This window comes from Pleurodeles waltl, chromosome 5 (genome assembly GCF_031143425.1).
Source record: "Pleurodeles waltl isolate 20211129_DDA chromosome 5, aPleWal1.hap1.20221129, whole genome shotgun sequence".
NCBI lineage: Eukaryota > Metazoa > Chordata > Amphibia > Caudata > Salamandridae > Pleurodeles > Pleurodeles waltl.
The window spans coordinates 779,650,760-779,669,685 of record NC_090444.1 but is presented as its reverse complement, the minus strand read 5'-3'; the positions used below and the strand labels follow the sequence as shown (position 1 = coordinate 779,669,685).

At 41.5% G+C, this 18,926-nt stretch overlaps 1 protein-coding gene across 43 annotated transcripts in view; it reads left to right on the top strand.

The window, feature by feature from the left end:
• TRDN (triadin) overlaps positions 1-18,926 on the top strand; it is a 1,868,677-nt gene that overhangs the window by 973,527 nt on the left and 876,224 nt on the right. For 41 of the 43 annotated variants that reach the window (XM_069234794.1, XM_069234791.1, XM_069234779.1 and 38 more), the window contains one exon: positions 10,678-10,716. The exons of the other annotated variants lie outside the window; for them this stretch is intronic. In XM_069234794.1, coding sequence (XP_069090895.1) covers positions 10,678-10,716 — 39 coding nt within the window. The remainder of the gene's footprint in view (positions 1-10,677; positions 10,717-18,926) is intronic. 43 annotated transcript variants of the gene reach the window in all.

The following is an 18,926-nucleotide window of genomic DNA, read 5'->3' as shown; positions in this document are numbered from 1 at the left end:
AAACCTGATGCGATACCTGTGGTACACAAGGTGCGTAATGTGCCCTTGAGCATCAGAGGGAAGTTAAAGGAGCACCTACGTGAGCTATGTGCTGATGGAATCATTGAGTCGACTAATTCGTCTCAATGGGTTTCTCCGATTGTGGTTGCAGTTAAGAAAACGGGGGATTTGCGATTATGTGTGGACTTGAGGTCTTTGAACAAAAATATTCTAGTTGATTGTTTCCCGCTGCCCAAAATACAGGAGTTATTGGCACGATTGGGGGGTATGAAAGTGTTCTCCACAATTGACCTCAAGTCCGCCTATCATCAAGTTGAGTTGAGTAGGGAGTCTCGTTCTCTTACAACATTTGTCACTCCATTTGGGGCTTACAGATTTTTGCGGATGCCTTTCGGTTTAGCTTCCGCAGCATCTGTGTTTCAGAAGCTAATGTATCAATTGTTTGGGGAAGTACACGGAGTGTTGGCATATCAGGACGATATTCTGATAGGCTCAGAGTCTATTCAGGAACACATACACAAACTTGATAAAGTCCTTGAAATTCTGGAAGAGCACGGGATTACGGTGAGAAAAGAGAAATGTAAATTCATGGTTGAGACGGTTGAATATTTAGGTCACACAATTTGTGCACAGGGAATCCTACCCAAGAAGGACTTATTAGGGGCTATTGGAAATGCTCCATCTCCTAATGATAAAGACTAGTTGAGATCCTTTTTGGGTCTTTGTGAGTACTACTCGCGATTTGTTCACAATTTTGCGTATCTGACAGAGCCATTAAGGAAGTTGTTGAGGAAGGGTGAGAAATTTCTGTGGCAGGATGAGCAGGCTCAAGCCTTCTTAACTCTTAAGACTCTCATAATTGAGGCTCCTGCTCTTCATCCTTTCAATGAAGACGTACCTTCTGTCATTACTGTGGATGCGAGTGGGATTGGCTTAGGAGCTGTTTTAAGTCAAATGATAGGAGGCAAGGAATTTACCATTGCTTTTGCGTCCAGACGACTTTCTGAGGCCGAAGTGAATTATAGCACAATCGAGAGGGAGGCACTAGCTTGTGTTTGGGGTGTCAACCATTTTTCAATGTATGTTTGGGGGAGAGAATTTACTTTGGTAACAGATCACAAGCCATTGGTTTATCTATGGAATGACAACATTTTCAATAAGACTAGTCCTAGATTGACCAGGTTGTTGGCTAAACTTTATGAGTTTAATATGAAAATGAAACATATTCCTGGGGAGAACAATGGTAGAGCAGATTTTCTTTCCAGGTGTCCGGTTCACAATCCAATTGAGGGGAAGCAAATGGAGGATGAGGATGTCATGGTGGGAATCATAGACGGAGTGTTTGTTTCTGGGGAAGTCATTTCCAGGCAGGTTTGGGCGGAAGCTATGAACAAGGACAATTCTCTATTGCTTCTTAAAAAATATATTTGTGAGGGTTGGCCGGCAGGGAATGGTGTTTTAGAGGTAATAAAACCTTTTTGTAAGGTTAGAGAGGAATTGAATGTGGAGGACGACCTTGTCATGAGGGGGGAACGTTTGGTACCTCCTAATGAATTAAGGCACAAGTTGATACAGCTGGCTCATGATGGGCATGTTGGAATCACTGGCACAAGGAAGAGGTTGCGTTTATATTATTGGTGGCCGGGTATGGACACAGAGGTGGAATTTGCAGTTAAGAATTGTAGCATTTGCAAGGGGGCGGATAAAGGTTTGCATACTAGAGAAGTGCCTTTGTGTCCTGTACCGTTTCCTGATAAACCTTGGCAGAAATTGGGATTGGATTTCATTGGTCCAGTTGGGGGTTATAATGACGGGAAGAAATATGTGTTGGTTGCAGTAGATTATCATTCCAAATGGGTTTCGTACAAGTTTTTAAGAGAACCTAACACCACCAATGTGATTGGATTTTTAAAAGAGATCTTTCATTGGGAAGGTATTCCCAGGTTTTTGGTCACAGATAACGGGGTGCAATTTGTATCGCACCAGATGGTTGAATTTCTGAGAAGACTTAATATTAAGCATCTTACAACTGCATTGTATAGTCCGCAGGGTAATGGGCTTGTGGAGAGAGTAAATAGATTACTCAAGGAAACTATTCAATTGGCCATCAGGTCAGGGAAGAGTATACAGGAGATGGTGTCAGAAAGGATATGGTGTTATCACAACACGCCACATTCTTCTACTGGTGTTGCTCCTTTTGTACTTTTGAAGGGTAGACATTCTTGCAATGAACTGTCTCCAGAGTGGGTTGTACAGGAAACTTTAGGAGGTGTTGTTGCTTCTGATATCAATCAGGTGAAAGACAAGGTGATTAAGCAACAGGTCAAGAGCAAATTGAGATATGACGATCTGAAAAGAGTTAAGGAGGTTCAATTTGGTATAGGTGATGTAGTTAGAGTAAAAAAACCTCAGGGGAAGGGGAAGGGAAAGGGATTGTCAAGTTTTTTTCCCACTGCCAGGGTGGTCAGAGTATCCAAACATTCTGTTATGGTTGAGGGTGGCAAATGGTGGAATAAGAGGAATGTGGCGAAAGTGACAGATGTAGCCCCTGGGGTAAAACATTCAGGTGTTTGGGCTGATGTTGAGTTGAAAGATAGTGGTTATGATGGCGGTGCTTTAGGTAGAGGATCAGGTGAGAATGTGGGGTGTGGTAGTTCTCCACATGAAAGAGGATGTGTGTTTTCTGGGCAATTTAGTGATCTAGGAAGAGGGTCAGGAGAAGACATACGAGAAAATAACATGCATGACGGTCGTGGAAATTTTGGCATAGGAAATACTGTGGGGGTGATGGGTGAGGGTGAAGTTGAAAGGTTGGAGGAAGGTGCTAATCTGGAGGGTGTGATGGGTAGGCCCAAAAGAAATGCTGTTAGACCCAAATAATTAAATCAGTTTGTGACGTACTAGGTATTTCGGGAGGCAGTGGGATATTGCCTTTATTGCTTATGTACAACTTGCCGTTATTGCCTAAGTATAACTTGTTTTTCATTTCTTAGTTTATGTATGGAAGGTTTAGAATGTTTATTGGGATTTTTCATTTCCAATGTATCTTTTGTATATTTTATTGTAGCATAGAAGGGAATGTGTAGCATATGTGTTAGTATTTGTTCTGTTTGTTAAGGGGGAAGATGTGTTGTGTTTTAAAATGTGCAATTGTAATTTGTCGTTGGGGGTGGGCAGTGTACCTTTATGGAATGCTGGGTGCGTGGAGTTCTGATGACTTCATCGGCTCCAGAGTCAGTTGCTGTACTTGGAGCTGTGAGGACGTTGGTGTTGATGTGGAAATAAACTTCGTGTTCAGGAATATTCCTTCTCTGTTTTTCCCTTCTTTTGGATACAACATAAACCCTTGTAGGATCTACACAAATTACCCATTGCTGAATTTAGAACTTTGTCTACTTTTCAGAAATATTTAGGTTTCTGGGATCCAGCATTGGTTTCAAACCCATTTCTGTCACTGACTGGAACGAGGCTGAAAGCACAAAAAAATCGTAAAAATGTCGTATGTCCCAGTAAAATGCCAAAATTGTGTTGGAGATTTGGGTTTTATGATTCAAGTCTGCCTGTTCCTGAAAGCTGGGCAGCTGGTGATTTTAGCACTGTAAACCCTTTGTTGTTGCCAATTTCGGGGAAAAAATCCCAAGCCTTCTTCTGCAGTCCTTTTATCCCATTTCTTTTTTTTTTTAAACAAAATTTCCAATGTATTTTGGCCAATTTCTCGGTCTCCATCAGGGGAACCCACAAAATCTGAGTACCACTAGAATCCCTAGGATGTTGGAAAAAAGGACACAAATTTGGCGTGGGTAGCTTATGTGGACAAAAAGTTATGAGGGCCAAAGCGCGCCCTGCCCCAAATAGCCAAAAAAAGGCCTGCCACCTGAGGGGGAAAAGGCCTGGCAGCGAAGGGGTTAATCACAATTGTTCCAGGCCTTCTCTAAACCTTAGCAATGAGGTGGAATGTATATAGAAAGTAGTCCCAAATATCTTCAAATATGACTGTTAATATTGGTGTTTTTAAGATCTATGAGATCATTGGCTGAAGAATATCCATGTTTCGGAAAGGAGAATCTTGACGGCAAGTTCAAAATTGAAGGTGCCCTCTGATAACCACACCAAGCACCTTATTGAAAATGACTACTAAAAAGCCATTCAAGCATTTTTACCCAAGAAGTATGCATGCTGCACGATTTTCCTGAAGAAACATCATCCATCTGCATTTACACTATTTTTCCAGTCAGCTAATGCCTTGAAGAACTCTGTGTTATATTTCAACCTGTAGAAACAAAACAGGCATAGCACAATTTAACAATGATCTCTCATACTGACTAGAACACAACATGCAGCATTTAAGCATTCTAAATTGACTTGACTTTCTCTATTGCTGTACTTCTTTTTTGCCTTGTTTTGCCTTGTGTATTTTATGAACTTGTACTTTAAGGAACTTATGCCCATAGTTATACTTTTTTAGCGCAGCATTTGTGTCATTTTTTGACGCAAAAGCGGTGCAAAATTACAAAATACAATTGTATTTTCTAAGTTTGCAACACTTTTGCATCAAAAAGCGGCACAAATGCAGCGCTAAAAAAGTATAAATATGGGCCTAAGTTTATTTAGGAAGTTAAAAAGGCAAAACTTTCTAGAAATGTGATAATGTTAGACAATCTTATCAGATGTGCTTTAAAGCGGGTTGACTAATAAGAATAAAGAGTGCTACATTTGACACCCCCCGCCCCAAAGTTGTTCATGTCTAATTTCTGTAAAGTAAGGAGTTTGTTAGCTCATACCTATAAAAACATTTTTATTTAAAAAACAAAAAACAGAACAGGAAACAAAAGCTATGGAGGGAGATGTAAGTTAAAAATGAAAGTGATATCACCAAACCAAGGGGCAAATTTACATTGAATTGGGGTAGGACAGCGCTGCAAGTCTTTTTGCTGCTTTGTCCTACACCAATTTGAAAGGGCAGGAATGCACTGTATTTATGAGATATGGTGCATTCCTGTCCTTTCAGCCAGCACCAGCACACAATTTGGTGTCTACTGCCAACAAAGGCACCCTTGCACCATGTGCAAGGTTGTCTGCGTTGTTGGTAGGATTCTGTTTGTGCAGGAAGGGACACATTCCTGCACAAAACGAATACATGGAGGCTGTTTCCTCTTTCTATGTGTGCTTCAGAATGTGTTGACTTACACCATATCCATAAGGCCATTAAAATCCACATAAAGTGGCATTGTTTGGCCTTGTAGACATGGGTCTGCCTTCTGTGCTGCCGGAACGTCATAAAAAGTGACACTCCAGCGACACATGGGGCTTGTAAATCAGCCCTTAAATACTGATGTACAAGACAAAGAGAGAAAGCTAAACAGATGCTATGTAAACACATGTGAATATAGCACACGTTTCAAGCAAAGTCTTAAATATTCCATAATGGTAGGAATTATGGCATTGGGAGCCATTGAAGATGACGAAACAGATAAAGTAAGGATTATGCACGTACATAGCATTCCTGCATGCACTTTCCAACACCAAGAAGAAAAAAAAATAATAGCAAATGTAACATGATTAAAAAATAAGAAACACTGATTGAACTCCATTTTCCCCCTAACAAACTTTCATGAAAAGGAACAAGACCGGACGGGAACTTATGTAGATAATAAGGTCACAATGATAGAAAGTCATGGGTCTTCTAGTAACTCAGCAACTGCTTAACGAACTTAGGGCCCTTGCTAGAGTTTGGTGGATGGGATACTTTGGCAAAACGTGAGGGACATCCTGTTCTCTGCATTCCGAGTGCATTGTTGCATATAGCACTTTTAATACAGTGTACTTGATATCCATCATGTTTTGACATTATATCTCATCTGCCTTTGTCACAATAAAAACAAGCATTGGCAAAGAGAGCAGCTAAGCTATTTGGAATTTATAGGCCTTGAAGCGATGGAAATGCCTCAGGGTGAACCCATCTCATGCTGCTTACACTTGCGTCACTTCTGTGCATGACAACCAATTAACACATCAGTGTAAATGGCACTGGTACTAAATCTGAAGCAAACCAGGGACATTTTGTATGTGACTTCTGGAAATGAAGATCCATTTTCAGGGTCTACTGTTAGGACCCATGTTAGTAAATGCAATTCCACCATGCAGTCTTCATAAGGTGGATCTTTTGCCTTGGATATTTTCTCAGCACAGCAGCTCTTTCTAGTAAGACAGGGGAAATTTGGGGTAAAATGTCAGCTACCCCAGAGTAAAACTCTAGATTTGGTGGACGGGCCACTTCTGGTGTAATAGGATTTGAATATTACCAGAACCGTGGTATGGTTATGTGGCTGACAAATTAATAATAGCCCTCTTAGTCTTTTGTGGTGTACAATGCTGGCCTTGAATAAACAAGCTTGAAACATTCTATCAGACTCTATTTTGCATGCACTTTGTCCAGATATAATCATCAGTCAAGCTCAATATCTTACCAAACAGCACATATACCTGTTGTTTCTCGTAATGCCATATTCAAATTAATTATTTTTTATATTCTGCACAGAGCTTACCTTATGCCTGGTAAGATCAATAGGTTTTAAATGAAGGCTGCTGCAAAATGTCCAAGATGTGGGGAGATAGGGTAAGAAATATTTCATATGGTATGGTCTTGCCCATCCTTGACGGAGTTTTGGGAATGGTAATGAACTTTGTTAATGAGATAACTTTGCAAGCAATCCCTTGTACATCCCTGACCTGCATGCTTGGGGGATACCCCCACCCCAAAAAGAGGAAAACCACTACTAGATTTATTGACTTAGCATTGATTCTGGCAAAGTGAGAATTGACATTGCATTTTAAGTCGACGCGAGGCCCTCAAATGATTAAATAGAGAGAAGAAATTGTTAAATGGACTGGTCTTGAGAGTGCTGTGTTATTTTGAGAGCTGAGAAGAGGGCAGGGAACGATTGAAAGGGCTAGAGCATGGGAACACCTTGTGGATTGCTTCTTGGCTCTGAGTGATGACACAGACCTGTTGAACACCTCCATGATTTTTCAGGAATACCTGGAGGGAGGTAATAACTGTCCTTGTGTGGATCATCTTGGTTGGAATTTGGAAGTGCTGTGGTGAACTTTGAAGATGTTGAACACTGTGGCGCACTACATATGACAGCTTGACAAGGGGTAACTGTAGGTGGGGGAGTTAGTTGTTGTTGTTTACTAGTTAGAAGCTGTAGTGGAGTAATAAAATGATAGAATATATCCTTGCTTGTCTTTGTACTTAGACTGTACTTGCTTGCTTGTCATTTTAAACTATTTATTTTACATACGTTCTTGCTTGTCATTTTTAACCTATGTATTTTATGTATTTATATGCTTGTCATTTTTTAATCTATTTACTATGTACTGTTGTAGTGCATTATTCACCATTTGTAATGCATCCTGGCAGCTATTGCTTTATGTTTTTAATTGAAAACAATAAAATGTTGTTTAAATCAAAGTACAGGCTCATTGGTAATAGTAGTGTGACCTGGAACCGGCCTGACATCATTATCTTGGACTATACTTTTTCAACAAATGTGCACTTTTATATGTGCAACGGCCCGAGGACACTCTTTTTGATGAGTTTGAAATCTCACGAAATTTGGAAACTTCAACAGATTTCACAGGCATACATTTTGAAGGATATTTGCCAGTGGGAGACAGGTTTGAGCAGAACAAGTCTCTAATAGAACAGTAGCCAACAGCTAAGAGACATTCTGTCCTTTAACCCTTCTCTGGGCTTCTCGTGTGACTTTTGAATGAAAGGTATGCCCTAACATTCAATTTTTCATGCAAGATACCAGCAAGTACAAATCACAACCGCTCACATAATTATGTGCTTTCTGTATGGTTGCAAAGTCCGCTCTGGGAGATAGACGAGGGCTTACAACTTGAGGTTTGCATAGACTTAGAGACATATTTATAAAATTGTGCTGCAGTGCAGCAAGTTACCTACTGTGATGTGCTGCATCACAGGTAAAGGGCAGGAATGTGCTGTTTTTAAAGCAATACAATTCCTGACCTGTCCCCTACATTAGTGCACAGTTGGCCGCCTAGTACCAACACAGACACCCTTACACCATGGTGCATCAGTGCCTGCAATGCAAGCAGAATTGTTTTGTGGAGAAAGGAACACCTCCATGCAAAAACACAATCCTTGCAGGCATATTCCTCTTTCTGTGTGCCGCAGAATGCAGCACACATAGAAAGAGGAAGTGACAAGGAGAATTAAATATATTTCTCCTTGTTACCCCTCCTCTGAGAAAGCGTAGCATTTTGGTGCATTCATAGGTCTAAAGGTTCTGGTAAATGTTTTAATGCATCAAAAACCATGGGGGTTGTGTGGAAACACTCACACAACACCAATGGAACACCTTTTTAGAGCAGAGTAAGGCACAGCAGTAATTTGTACTGTGTTGCCTTACTCTAGATTTTTGGAGCCACTCAGTGTCACGCAAAGTTGCCTCGCGCGACTTCATAAATCTGATTTAAGATTTGTGTTGTGCATGTACCATGTTGCAAACGCGTTGCAAACACGGCCATAAAAATGGTCCTTAGTTCTTTAAATTATGGAGAAATATGTCCAGTTGATTTTCCACTTGTTACAGCCTTTTTTAATGGGATTTTAGGCTGACTGATGTACATCAGATGGCCTCGACCCCACTGTGATTTATTTTCTGTCTGGTTGTGGCTCAGGATATTATTGGTGCACATAAGTAATTAGATCTCATTACGCTTTAGTATTTGTTCACATAAAATAATATAGTTGATGATAACAATGAAAATGCTGCACTCTGGGCTACCCAATATGTGACTTTTAAACCTGATGATAGGGTTTACCTAATGCTTATTTGTTGGTTTTGGAGAAATGGTGGGTTCCAGACTTTGGGAGTAGAGCTGAGATAGGGTGAGTTAACCAGAGCTGAGCTGAACTGAGGATAGAAATGCATTGTACTTTACATTGTCACATGTCCATACACTGTTTACTTCAATACACACTGAGGAGTAGTGAAGAGGAGTCTGGGATTAGGAATAAAAGAAGGATTTGGCCGATGATTTATAGCTACTGAAAATGGATCGAAGTGCGTATTATTAAGAAGAGAGTCTTTCTCTCTTTCTTTGTTTTTAGTGGCTCCAGTATTTGTTGCCCCTGATGGAAAATGTCTGACAGTGGAATACTAAATTATTGAATCGAACAAAAAATAAACGTAATGCCCACGTCTAGTTAACTCTGCTGAGCTTGTACTCGAGTCATTCCTTAACAAACCTGAAACAGTCTTGCCTAAAAACAGATCTTGGCTTGATGCTAGGAAGGCTTCCCACTTATGTTTTTTTTCCTCTGCACTTATATCTGTTTGTGACTGTTGTGACATCATCTCACAGCTGACGGGAAGTTACTCACTATGAATGCGTCTGAGTTTGGCATTGTTTAGTCAGAAACTATTACTCCAGTAATAAAGCCTATTTTGCCTATGCAGCGATCCCTTGATTGGCTACCTAGATAGAACTCTCTCAGCTGTGAACCGTTTTATATGTTTGCCCAGGGCAGACAAACTTTACCAAAAGTAGCATGTACCAATGAGTGCCAAATCATCATTTACAGCGACAAACAGCTGCAAAGTTGAAATGCATGATGTGCACCCAGCAATGGGTGCAAAAATTGACGTTTTGGGCTGGCGGATAATGCAAAATAAATTTTTGCATAGTTTGTCGTTACATATATGGGGGCAAATCTGCACTCACAAGAACAAATATCCGTAATTTGGCCCAGTGTTTTCTATTCTATTCTCATGATATTAAAAGTAAAGGTTTGATAATAATAACACTAATAAGAATAACACTAATACATTATTATTATTAGTATTAGTAGTAGTAATAAAAACATATAATAATAATAGTAATAATAATAATACAAAATAATAATAATAATAATGCTTGCTTTTGTAAACTAATTCCTATCACACTTCTGATACTTCACAGTAAATAACTTTTATTACCCAATAACACTGTAGTGCACATCATGACTCAGCATCATTAACCAGACGGTGAAGTTAAATCGACGAGCTAGCCTCTTATTGCTTTGTAGTGCGTCGCCGGGAAACCCCGAGGAACAATAACCTAAGCCGTAAGAAAATAAACTGCAAGAGTTCTAGCCCTTGCAATTTACAGCACTAAGGTAAAAGGCGCTAACACGGCATTTCATTCAGTTCAGGCAAATAATTATGAGAAATGGGCATTCTGTCGTTATGCGCAGCTTTGTGTCACTGCATCTTATCACATAGCAAAGCTCTTCCCGAAGACTTCCATGAGCAGATAACATGGCTGCCCTCTAGAACGACTTAAATATAAATGATAAAAACAGCAATTAGCCCGCTAAAATGAAGTGGTGAAACGGTTGCGAAGTATTTGTTCCTCAATTAGCAGATGTCGTATAAACAAAAAAGAAAAATTCCAGTTTTTTCCCAGTTTGCTGTCAGCACAAATAAACGTGCCAAAGCGCAATGGATGTTATTTTCTAAACTGTGGTTAGGTCTGCTTTACCCACAGTAACACCATGTGCATTTTAGCATGTTTCTAATCTTCTGCATCAGAATGAACTGCGCCTTTGCTTTCATAAATAGCTGAATGTTTTTGTCAAAATAGTATATTACTCTTTTTCAGAAAAGAAGCCTATTGCCGCCACAGCAAAGCACGTCACAAGTAAGTTGCATATTTTAAAATTTCTCTGAAAAAAATATTGTTTCTTTTAAAGAGAATTTTGATTAAAATGAATCTTTTTTTCAGTAGCAGTCAAGGACATGCAATGAAAAAAAGAATGGGCGTTTCTCATTGTAAAAAATTAGGGCCCATATTTATACTTTTTGATGCAAAACTGCGCTAATGCAGTTTTGCGCCAAAAAAATTAGCGCCGGCTAACGCCATTCTGAAGCGCCATGCGGGCGCAGTATTTATTCAATGACGTTAGGCGGCGTTAGCCGCCGGCGCTGCCTGGTGTGCGTTAAAAAAAAGACGACGTACACCAGGCAGCGCCGGCGTAGGGGGAAAATGGCGTATGGGCGTCCACAAATGGTGCAAGTCAGGCTGAGGCAAAAAAATCGCCACAACCCGATTCGCGCCATTTTTTTACGACGCCCATCCCCCATTGAAATGACTCCTGTCTTAGCAAAGACAGGAGTCATGCCCCCTTGCCCAATGGCCATGCCCAGCGGACTTCTGTCCCCTGGGCATGGTCATTGGGCATAGTGGCATGTAGGGGGGCACAAATCAGGCCCCCCTATGCCACAATTTAAAAAAAAAAAAAATACTTACCTGGACTTACCTTAATGTCCCTGGGGTGGGTCCCTCCATCCTTGGGTGTCCTCCTGGGGTGGGCAAGGGTGGCAGGGGGTGTCCCTGGGGGCAGGGGAGGGCACCTCTGGGCTCATTCTGAGCCCACAGGTCCCTTAACGCCTGCCCTGACCCAGGCGCTAAAATCCGGCGCAAATGCGGGTTTTTTAGACCCGCCCACTCCCGGGCGTCATTTTTGCCCGGGAGTATAAATACGACGCGTATGCATCGCAGTCATTTTTTAAGACGGGAACGCCTACCTTGCATATCATTAACGCAAGGAAGGTGTTCACGCAAAAAAATGACGCTAACTCCATGAACTTTGTCGCTAGACGCGTCTAACGCCAAAGTATAAATAAGGAGTTAGTTTTGCGTCGAATTTGCGTCGAAAAAAACGACGCAAATTCGGCACAAACGGAGTATAAATATGCCCGTAGGTTTCTGGTTGAGATGGGTGAGACACCTACTCAAATAATAAATACGATCTTTGTCATGATAAACCACAAACGTCTCTAAATAAACCTTTGCTTAATGTTCTGGTAGTTTGGTACAAAAACAGCCAAGCTTAACTTAGAGGCAAGGTATAAAGGGGCATATTTATACTCCGTTTGCGCCGAATTAGCGTCGTTTTTTTCGACGCAAATTCGGCGCAAAACTAACGCCATATTTATACTTTGGCGTTAGACGCGTCTAGCGCCAAAGTATGGGCAAATAGCGTTATTTTTTGGCGTGAACGCCTTCCTTGCGTTAATGAAATGCAAGGAAGGCGTTCCCGTCTAAAAAAATGACGGCGACGCAAATGCGTCGTATATATACTCCCGGGCAAAAATCACGCCCGGGAGTGGTCGGGTCAAAAAACCCTGCATTTGCGCCACTTTTTAACGCCTGGGTCAGGGTAGGCGTTAAGGGGCCTGTGGGCTCAAAATGAGCCCACAGGTGCCCTCCCCTGCCCCCAGGGACCCCCCCTGCCACCCTTGCCCACCCCAGGAGGACCCCCAAGGATGGAGGGACCCACCCCAGGGACATTCAGGTAAGTTCAGGTAAGTATAATTATTATTATTTTTTTTTTTTTTTTGGTGGCATAGGGGGGCCTTATTTGTGCCCCCCTACATGCCACTATGCCCAATGACCATGCCCAGGGGACACAAGTCCCCTGGGCATGGCCATTGGGCAAGGGGGCATGACTCCTGTCTTTACTAAGACAGGAGTCATTTAAATGGCGTCTGGGCGTCGAAAAAAATGGCTCAAATCGGGTTGAGGCGATTTTTTTGCCTCAACCCGACTTGCCCCATTTTAAGACGCCCTAATGCCATTTTCCCCCTACGCCTGCGCTGCCTGGTCTACGTGGTTTTTTTCCACGCACACCAGGCAGCGCCGGTCTGCTAGCGCCGGCTAACGCCATTCCATAAATACGGCGCCCGCATGGCGCTTCAGAATGGCGTTAGACAGCGCTAAATTTTTTGACGCTAAACTGCGTTAGCGCAGTTTAGCGTCAAAAAGTATAAATATGGGCCAAAGTACTTATGTAGCATCTCAAACAGTAGAGAATTTAGAAAAATAGAATTTTTTTTAATAAATCAAATGACACCAAGACCAGAAAAATCCAATAAGTAGAAGCAGATTTATGAATTTTTGAATGTCTAAGTAAAAATACTGTCAAGAAGCCGCAAGCGCCAATTGTAGACAGCTGGTGTTGCTGGCGTGGCAAAGTCAAATGTTTAGGCCAACTGCAATTAATTGCGGGCCGGATGCGAAGACCTGGTTTGCCCTGGTGGACAATGTACCTTCTAAATTATGTCCAGATTTCACATATGGAACTGATAACGCGTCCCTTTATGATATTTTATTACACATCAGGACTCGTTTTAGGCCAATGAATCTTTTGACCCAGTTGAGAGACACCTTAGGACGAGATAGCTAATTAATATATCAATCAATACATCAATAATATCATCAATAGTTTTCATGACAATGCATTTCACTTTAGTCAAAATCATTAATCAATTCAAAGACACTACCATGACCTTTCAGCCATGAATAACCACACCTTATTTAATAGAATTTTATGAATTTTATTCCCTATTAATTACAATCTAATAGCAAATGCGTTAATCTCAACACCAAGAAACATAATAGCATAGTCACAATATGGCAACTTTGATAAGCTTTCATGTCGGCGAGAATCACAAACATCAGAACATAACACGGCGTGAACATAGATCAATTTTAGCAGTGTCAATAACACGTCAGTTTCAACAAAGCATAGTTTTTTGTCTATTTGCGTCAGTTTGATGAACACCTGTCCTAACCACTGATTAGCATTCGCATGTTGGGTTTCATGCAAAACAATTTAGAACACCAATTTGGAAAACACCTAGCTAAGGTCTCTGTCAAAAGCAAGCAGTTGGTATCTACAATAGAAAGGAAAAGCAAACAGACAAATTACAAATGCATTGTCATAATTACCCTCCAAGGATTAGGTCAGCGTACAGGTTCAGTCTTCGTCTTCAGGACATCAGTCAAATCGCCATCAGTCAGAACTCAGCTCTGGGGCAAAAGGGCACTTTTCTCATAAGGAGGAAAAGTGTAAATGGGCAATTCTGAGGGCGAGGATGGTTTAAGTAAAACCACCAAATCACCAAACAGAGTGACAGAGTTTCTGGATAAAACCAATAGCATTCCCTACCTAATTCTAAATGACTTCCCGTGACATGGGTTTTTATCCCTTTTTCGATGTACATTCCCCCAAAATTCTATTGGACATTCATTATACCCCACTATCTTTAACCTATCAAATAAACATTAGGTAATCCTAATCTTCACCCCACATTATTTTACAAGTCTTTGATTGGTCTTCGTAATTGACGTCTTCATGAGGTGGCACGTCCGGTGTGATTTCATCCTTCTGTAATTCCTTGCACATCTTTTGGTCAGCAGTTCCATTGTCTTCACCGGTTTGAATGACCTTCTACATTACATGAATCTACATTGTTTCATTTCACTTTTAACATTTAGGGGGTTATTCCAACTTTGGAGGAGGTGGTAAACCGTCCCAAATGTGACGGATTTACCACCAGCCGTATTACGAGTTCCATAGGATATAATGGACTCGTAATACGGCTGGTGGTATATCCGTCACTTTACCGTCACTTTTGGGACGGATTACCACTTCCTCCAAAATTGGAATAACCCCCTTAGTCTGTGGACGAGGGCAGATGGTGAGAACGGATCTAACATGGTAACATTAATCTTCCAAGTCGAAGAAAAAGAATAAACAGGGTCATGGCCCCTTGTGAGTCAGCACACTGGAAAATAGAAAAATGCGTTTATTATGAGAGCCAGGCAGCCAAGCTTCGGCTTATGCTAACTTAAGGCCTATGAGGTTTTCAATACAGATTTATTAACGCAAATGTTAGTATAAACTTATTTAAACGTAATTAAAACATTTTGATTATCATTATTAGTTTGCGTATACATTGGTGGCCACTCATCGTGGTCACAATTCAAATACATATCTAAGCAAAATTACTATTATCATAGTTTCTATGCGGTAGTATCACACCTTAATTCATAAACATTTCAAGTTAATATAGATTACATATAAGCTACGCTCTCTCAAAGCATTTGTCAATGAGTTGTCACAGAAAGGCTGTAAGCTGGAGCTATAGAGAGGCTCATTGATGACAGGTTGCTAAAATCTCAGGCTGTGGTCAGTACTTTGTATTGACAGTGCAGTCATTGTTGACACAAACAGTTGGTAGATGATTGGAAGTTTGTATTGGTGGGAAAGGCAGGGAAGTTGTCATAGCGAAATGCTCCATGCGGTGGAGTTCTGGGTCTTTATACGGAAATGCCATGCTGCCAGTGTGATGCAGGTCCCACATAGGCTTTAATGAAATCTGCCTGCTTTCATGAGAAGGCCAGGGATGGTTTGTGTGCATGCAAAGTGATGAGAACCTCTATTTTTGTATCTGTAGTCTAGTTCTTGTAAAGTTAGGGTTGGATTATACACTCTAACATCAGCCAATGGTCCAGGACCTGGAAGGCACATCTTGTTGGTCAGGACTCACCTCAGCAGAGGCCAGCGCCAGGGTTCAGGCAGATCCAGTTGGTACTGGTCAGCTGAGCAGTTGCTCGGAAAGGGCTCTGGATGCTTGTTGTGCCCCTGTCGTTTAAACTGGAGTCACTACTAGGGTTCTGGGATCAAGGTAATCAGGTCCAGTCTTCATTCATGCATCAGACAGTAGGCCAGTCATTCTTCTGAGTCTCCACAAGCTCAGGAGTGTTCTGATGCAAGGTTCTGTGTGAGCCAATTTTATACCCAGTGCCAGCCTGTGTGTGGGGGGTCACCCCCTTTGACTAACTTTAAACTGGTTCTGGTCAGTTCTTCACATTTCCATGAGTTTGGCTCTGTTAGAAATTGAGGTCTTTGGTTGGCAGTCAGGTTGCCCCCTGTCTAAGCAAGGACCCTCACTCTCGTCAGGGTAAAGGAGAATCAAACTCAGTTAACCCCCGCTCATTCCCTTGGTAGCTTGGCACGAGCAGGCAGGCTTAACTTCAGAAGCAATGTGTAAAGTATTTGTACCAACACACACAGTAAGCCAGTGAAAACACTACAAAGTGGACACCACACCAGTTTAGAAAAATAGGTAATATGTATCTAAATCAAACAAGATCAAATTGACAGAAACCCAACATACATAAGTCAAGAAATGAATTTTCAAAAGAATAAGAGTCTTAATCCTTAGAAATCAGTGAGAATGCTGTTGTTACACAAAGTATCTGGTTAGCGTAAAAAATAAAGCTGCACGACGAGTGTGCGTTGGAAGAGGATGTGATGCATTCATTCCTTCCTTGCCAGGGAGGCCATGTGTTGTTTTCTTCTCCGGTCAGGTCGGCAATGCATCGTTTCTTCATGCTCGCAAGAGAGCGATGCGTCAATTTCTGTTGTTAGTCTCAAGGCCAGCGGCACGTCGTTTATCAGCCGCGTTGCAGATGGTGCGTTTAAAAATTTCCTGCACGGCGTTCTGTGCATGGATTTTCAGCCCTTGTCTGCCAATCTCACCTTTAAAGGGCCCAGAGAAATGATAGGACACCACTTTGCAGGGCAGGAGTCTCAGCAGAGACTCCAGATGTAAGCAGAGGAAGTCTTTGATGGCCCTGAGACTTCAAAGCAGGCGTCAAGCTGACTTCAAGCCCTTGGAGAATCTTCACAAGCAGGAGTGCACAACAAAGTCCAGTCTTTGTTTCCTTTCTCAGGCAGAAGCAGCAACTGCAGGACAGCCCAACAAACCACGGTCACAGACAGGGTCAGCACTTCTCCTCAGCTCTTCAGTTCTTCTCCTTGGCAGAGGTTCCTCTTGTTGGTAAAGTACAGAGGGAAGTCTCCGTTGTTTGCAAGATCCTGCGTTGCTCAGGTCAGGCCCCAAACACACATCAGCTCCCATTGTCTCACCACCTAGAGGGGATTTGCAAACATCCCAACTGTCAAACTGACCCAGACAGGCAATCCACAAACAGGCAGAGTCACACAATGGTTTAAGCAAGAAAATGCCTTTCAAACAATCTAAAAACCAACTTCACTAAAAGATGTATTTTTAAATTGTGAGTTCAGGGACCCCAATCTCCATATTTCTTTTCTGTTCTCAAAGGGAACCTGCACTTTAAATATATTTAAAGGAAGCCCCTACATTAACCTATGAGAGCTATAGCCCTTGCAACATTGAATACTGATTTTAGCAGTATTTCACTGTTAGGACATGTAACACACATCAGTACATTGCCCACCTTTAACATACATTGCACCCTGCCCATGGGGCTACCTAGGGCCTAACTTAGGGGTGCCTTACATGTATGAAAAGGCAAGGTTTAGGCCTGGCAAGTGGATGCACTTGCCAAGTCGATTTGGCAGTTTAAAACTGCACACATACACACTGCAGTGGCGGGTCTAAGCCATGTTTACAGGGCTACTCATGTGAGTGTCACAACCAGTGCTGCAGGCCCACTAGTAGCATTTGATTTAGAGGCCCAGGGCACCTCTAGTGCAATTGACTATGGACTTACTAGTAAATCAAATATGCCAATCGTGGATAAACCAATCATAAATACAATTAATACACAGCATATGCATTTTAGCACTGGTTAGCAGTGGTAAAGTGTCCAGAGTCCTAAAGCCAACAAAAGCAGGTAAAAAAAACTAGGAAGGAGGCAAAAAGTTTTGGGATGACCTTGCAAAAAGGGTCATTTCCAACAGGCTCCAATATTTCAAGGAGCACACAGGGTAGGGAGGCCCAGGTGTGAGCTGTGTTTGCCAGTGACACGGTAGGCATTTTCAGAAGTCAGGAATGGGGTGGGCATAGTCCCCAGGCTACCCTTTGGAGTTCTGGAAGGGCTTAGTAAAACCACAGGCAACCAGCCTCAGGAAAAGAACACTGCTCCCCAAAGCCAATGCCCTTTTGTCTCCTGTCTCGAAGAAATACACATCATACCACAAAAGCCTTATTAATGGTCATGAGACCCTGGACAGTGGGTGAAAATGATATTTGGTTTAGGAAGGAAAATTCCAACTGTCTAAAAGTGTCATTTTTAGACTAGTTATTTAAAATCCTACTTTACTATTAAATAGGAGTTTGAATTGCAATTCAAATGAGTGGAAGTAGTATTTCTCTATCTGCTCCCAGTCTGAAGTTAAAAATTATTACGTGTAATAATGTAACCCAGTGTTAGTCTATGTGAGAGCTACCTTGCTGCAGTGAAAAATGACTTTGGGAGGTTTTTCACTGCCAGGACATGTAAATCTTAAATACACGTCATCTTTTTTAAATACCATGCACTCTGTCCTATGAGATGTAAGCATCCACCCTAGGGTTAATGTCTAAGTACTGAAAAGGAAAGTTTGAGTCCAGCAAAATTATTGTTTTTCAGGTCTGTCAGTTTAAAACTGCATGTTTAACAGTGCTACTTTAGTGAGTAGCACAATGAGTGCTGTAGCCCATTTGTAGCATTTAAATTGCAGGCCCTGGGTCCTTGTAATATGATTTACAAGGGACTTAAAGAGAAATTCAATGTGCCAATCCGGTATATACCAAATGTACCATTCTTGGAAGGGAGAGCACAAACACTTTACCACTGGTTAGCAGGAGTAAAGTGAGCAGATTCCTAATTCCAATAGAACAGGTTGTTAAAAAATAGGATAATGAAGGCAAAGATATTTGGGAAAATACCAAAAAAAGATGGTTATTTCCTACACTCATGCTGATCTCTTCCTATTGGTACTATGACAAAACGTTCTGCAACAACCGAAAAACATAGTTCTTTTGATGGGACATTGTGTCTTCCACCCATCTGGTCACTTGACTGAATTATAAACTGATTTCCTGCATTTATTAGACACCCTAGCAATGTATAATATGCTGAGGTGCAGATTTAGGCCTGTCCAAGGACAACAAATTACAAAAACACCAGGGATAGCCTATGAAAAACGATGATTTTGATTAACTTCCTGTTGGATACCCCAGCTGTGAACATTTTTTTTTTCTACACGACTTGGAGAATCCGTAGGAAAATGTAGAAGGGAAATGTGA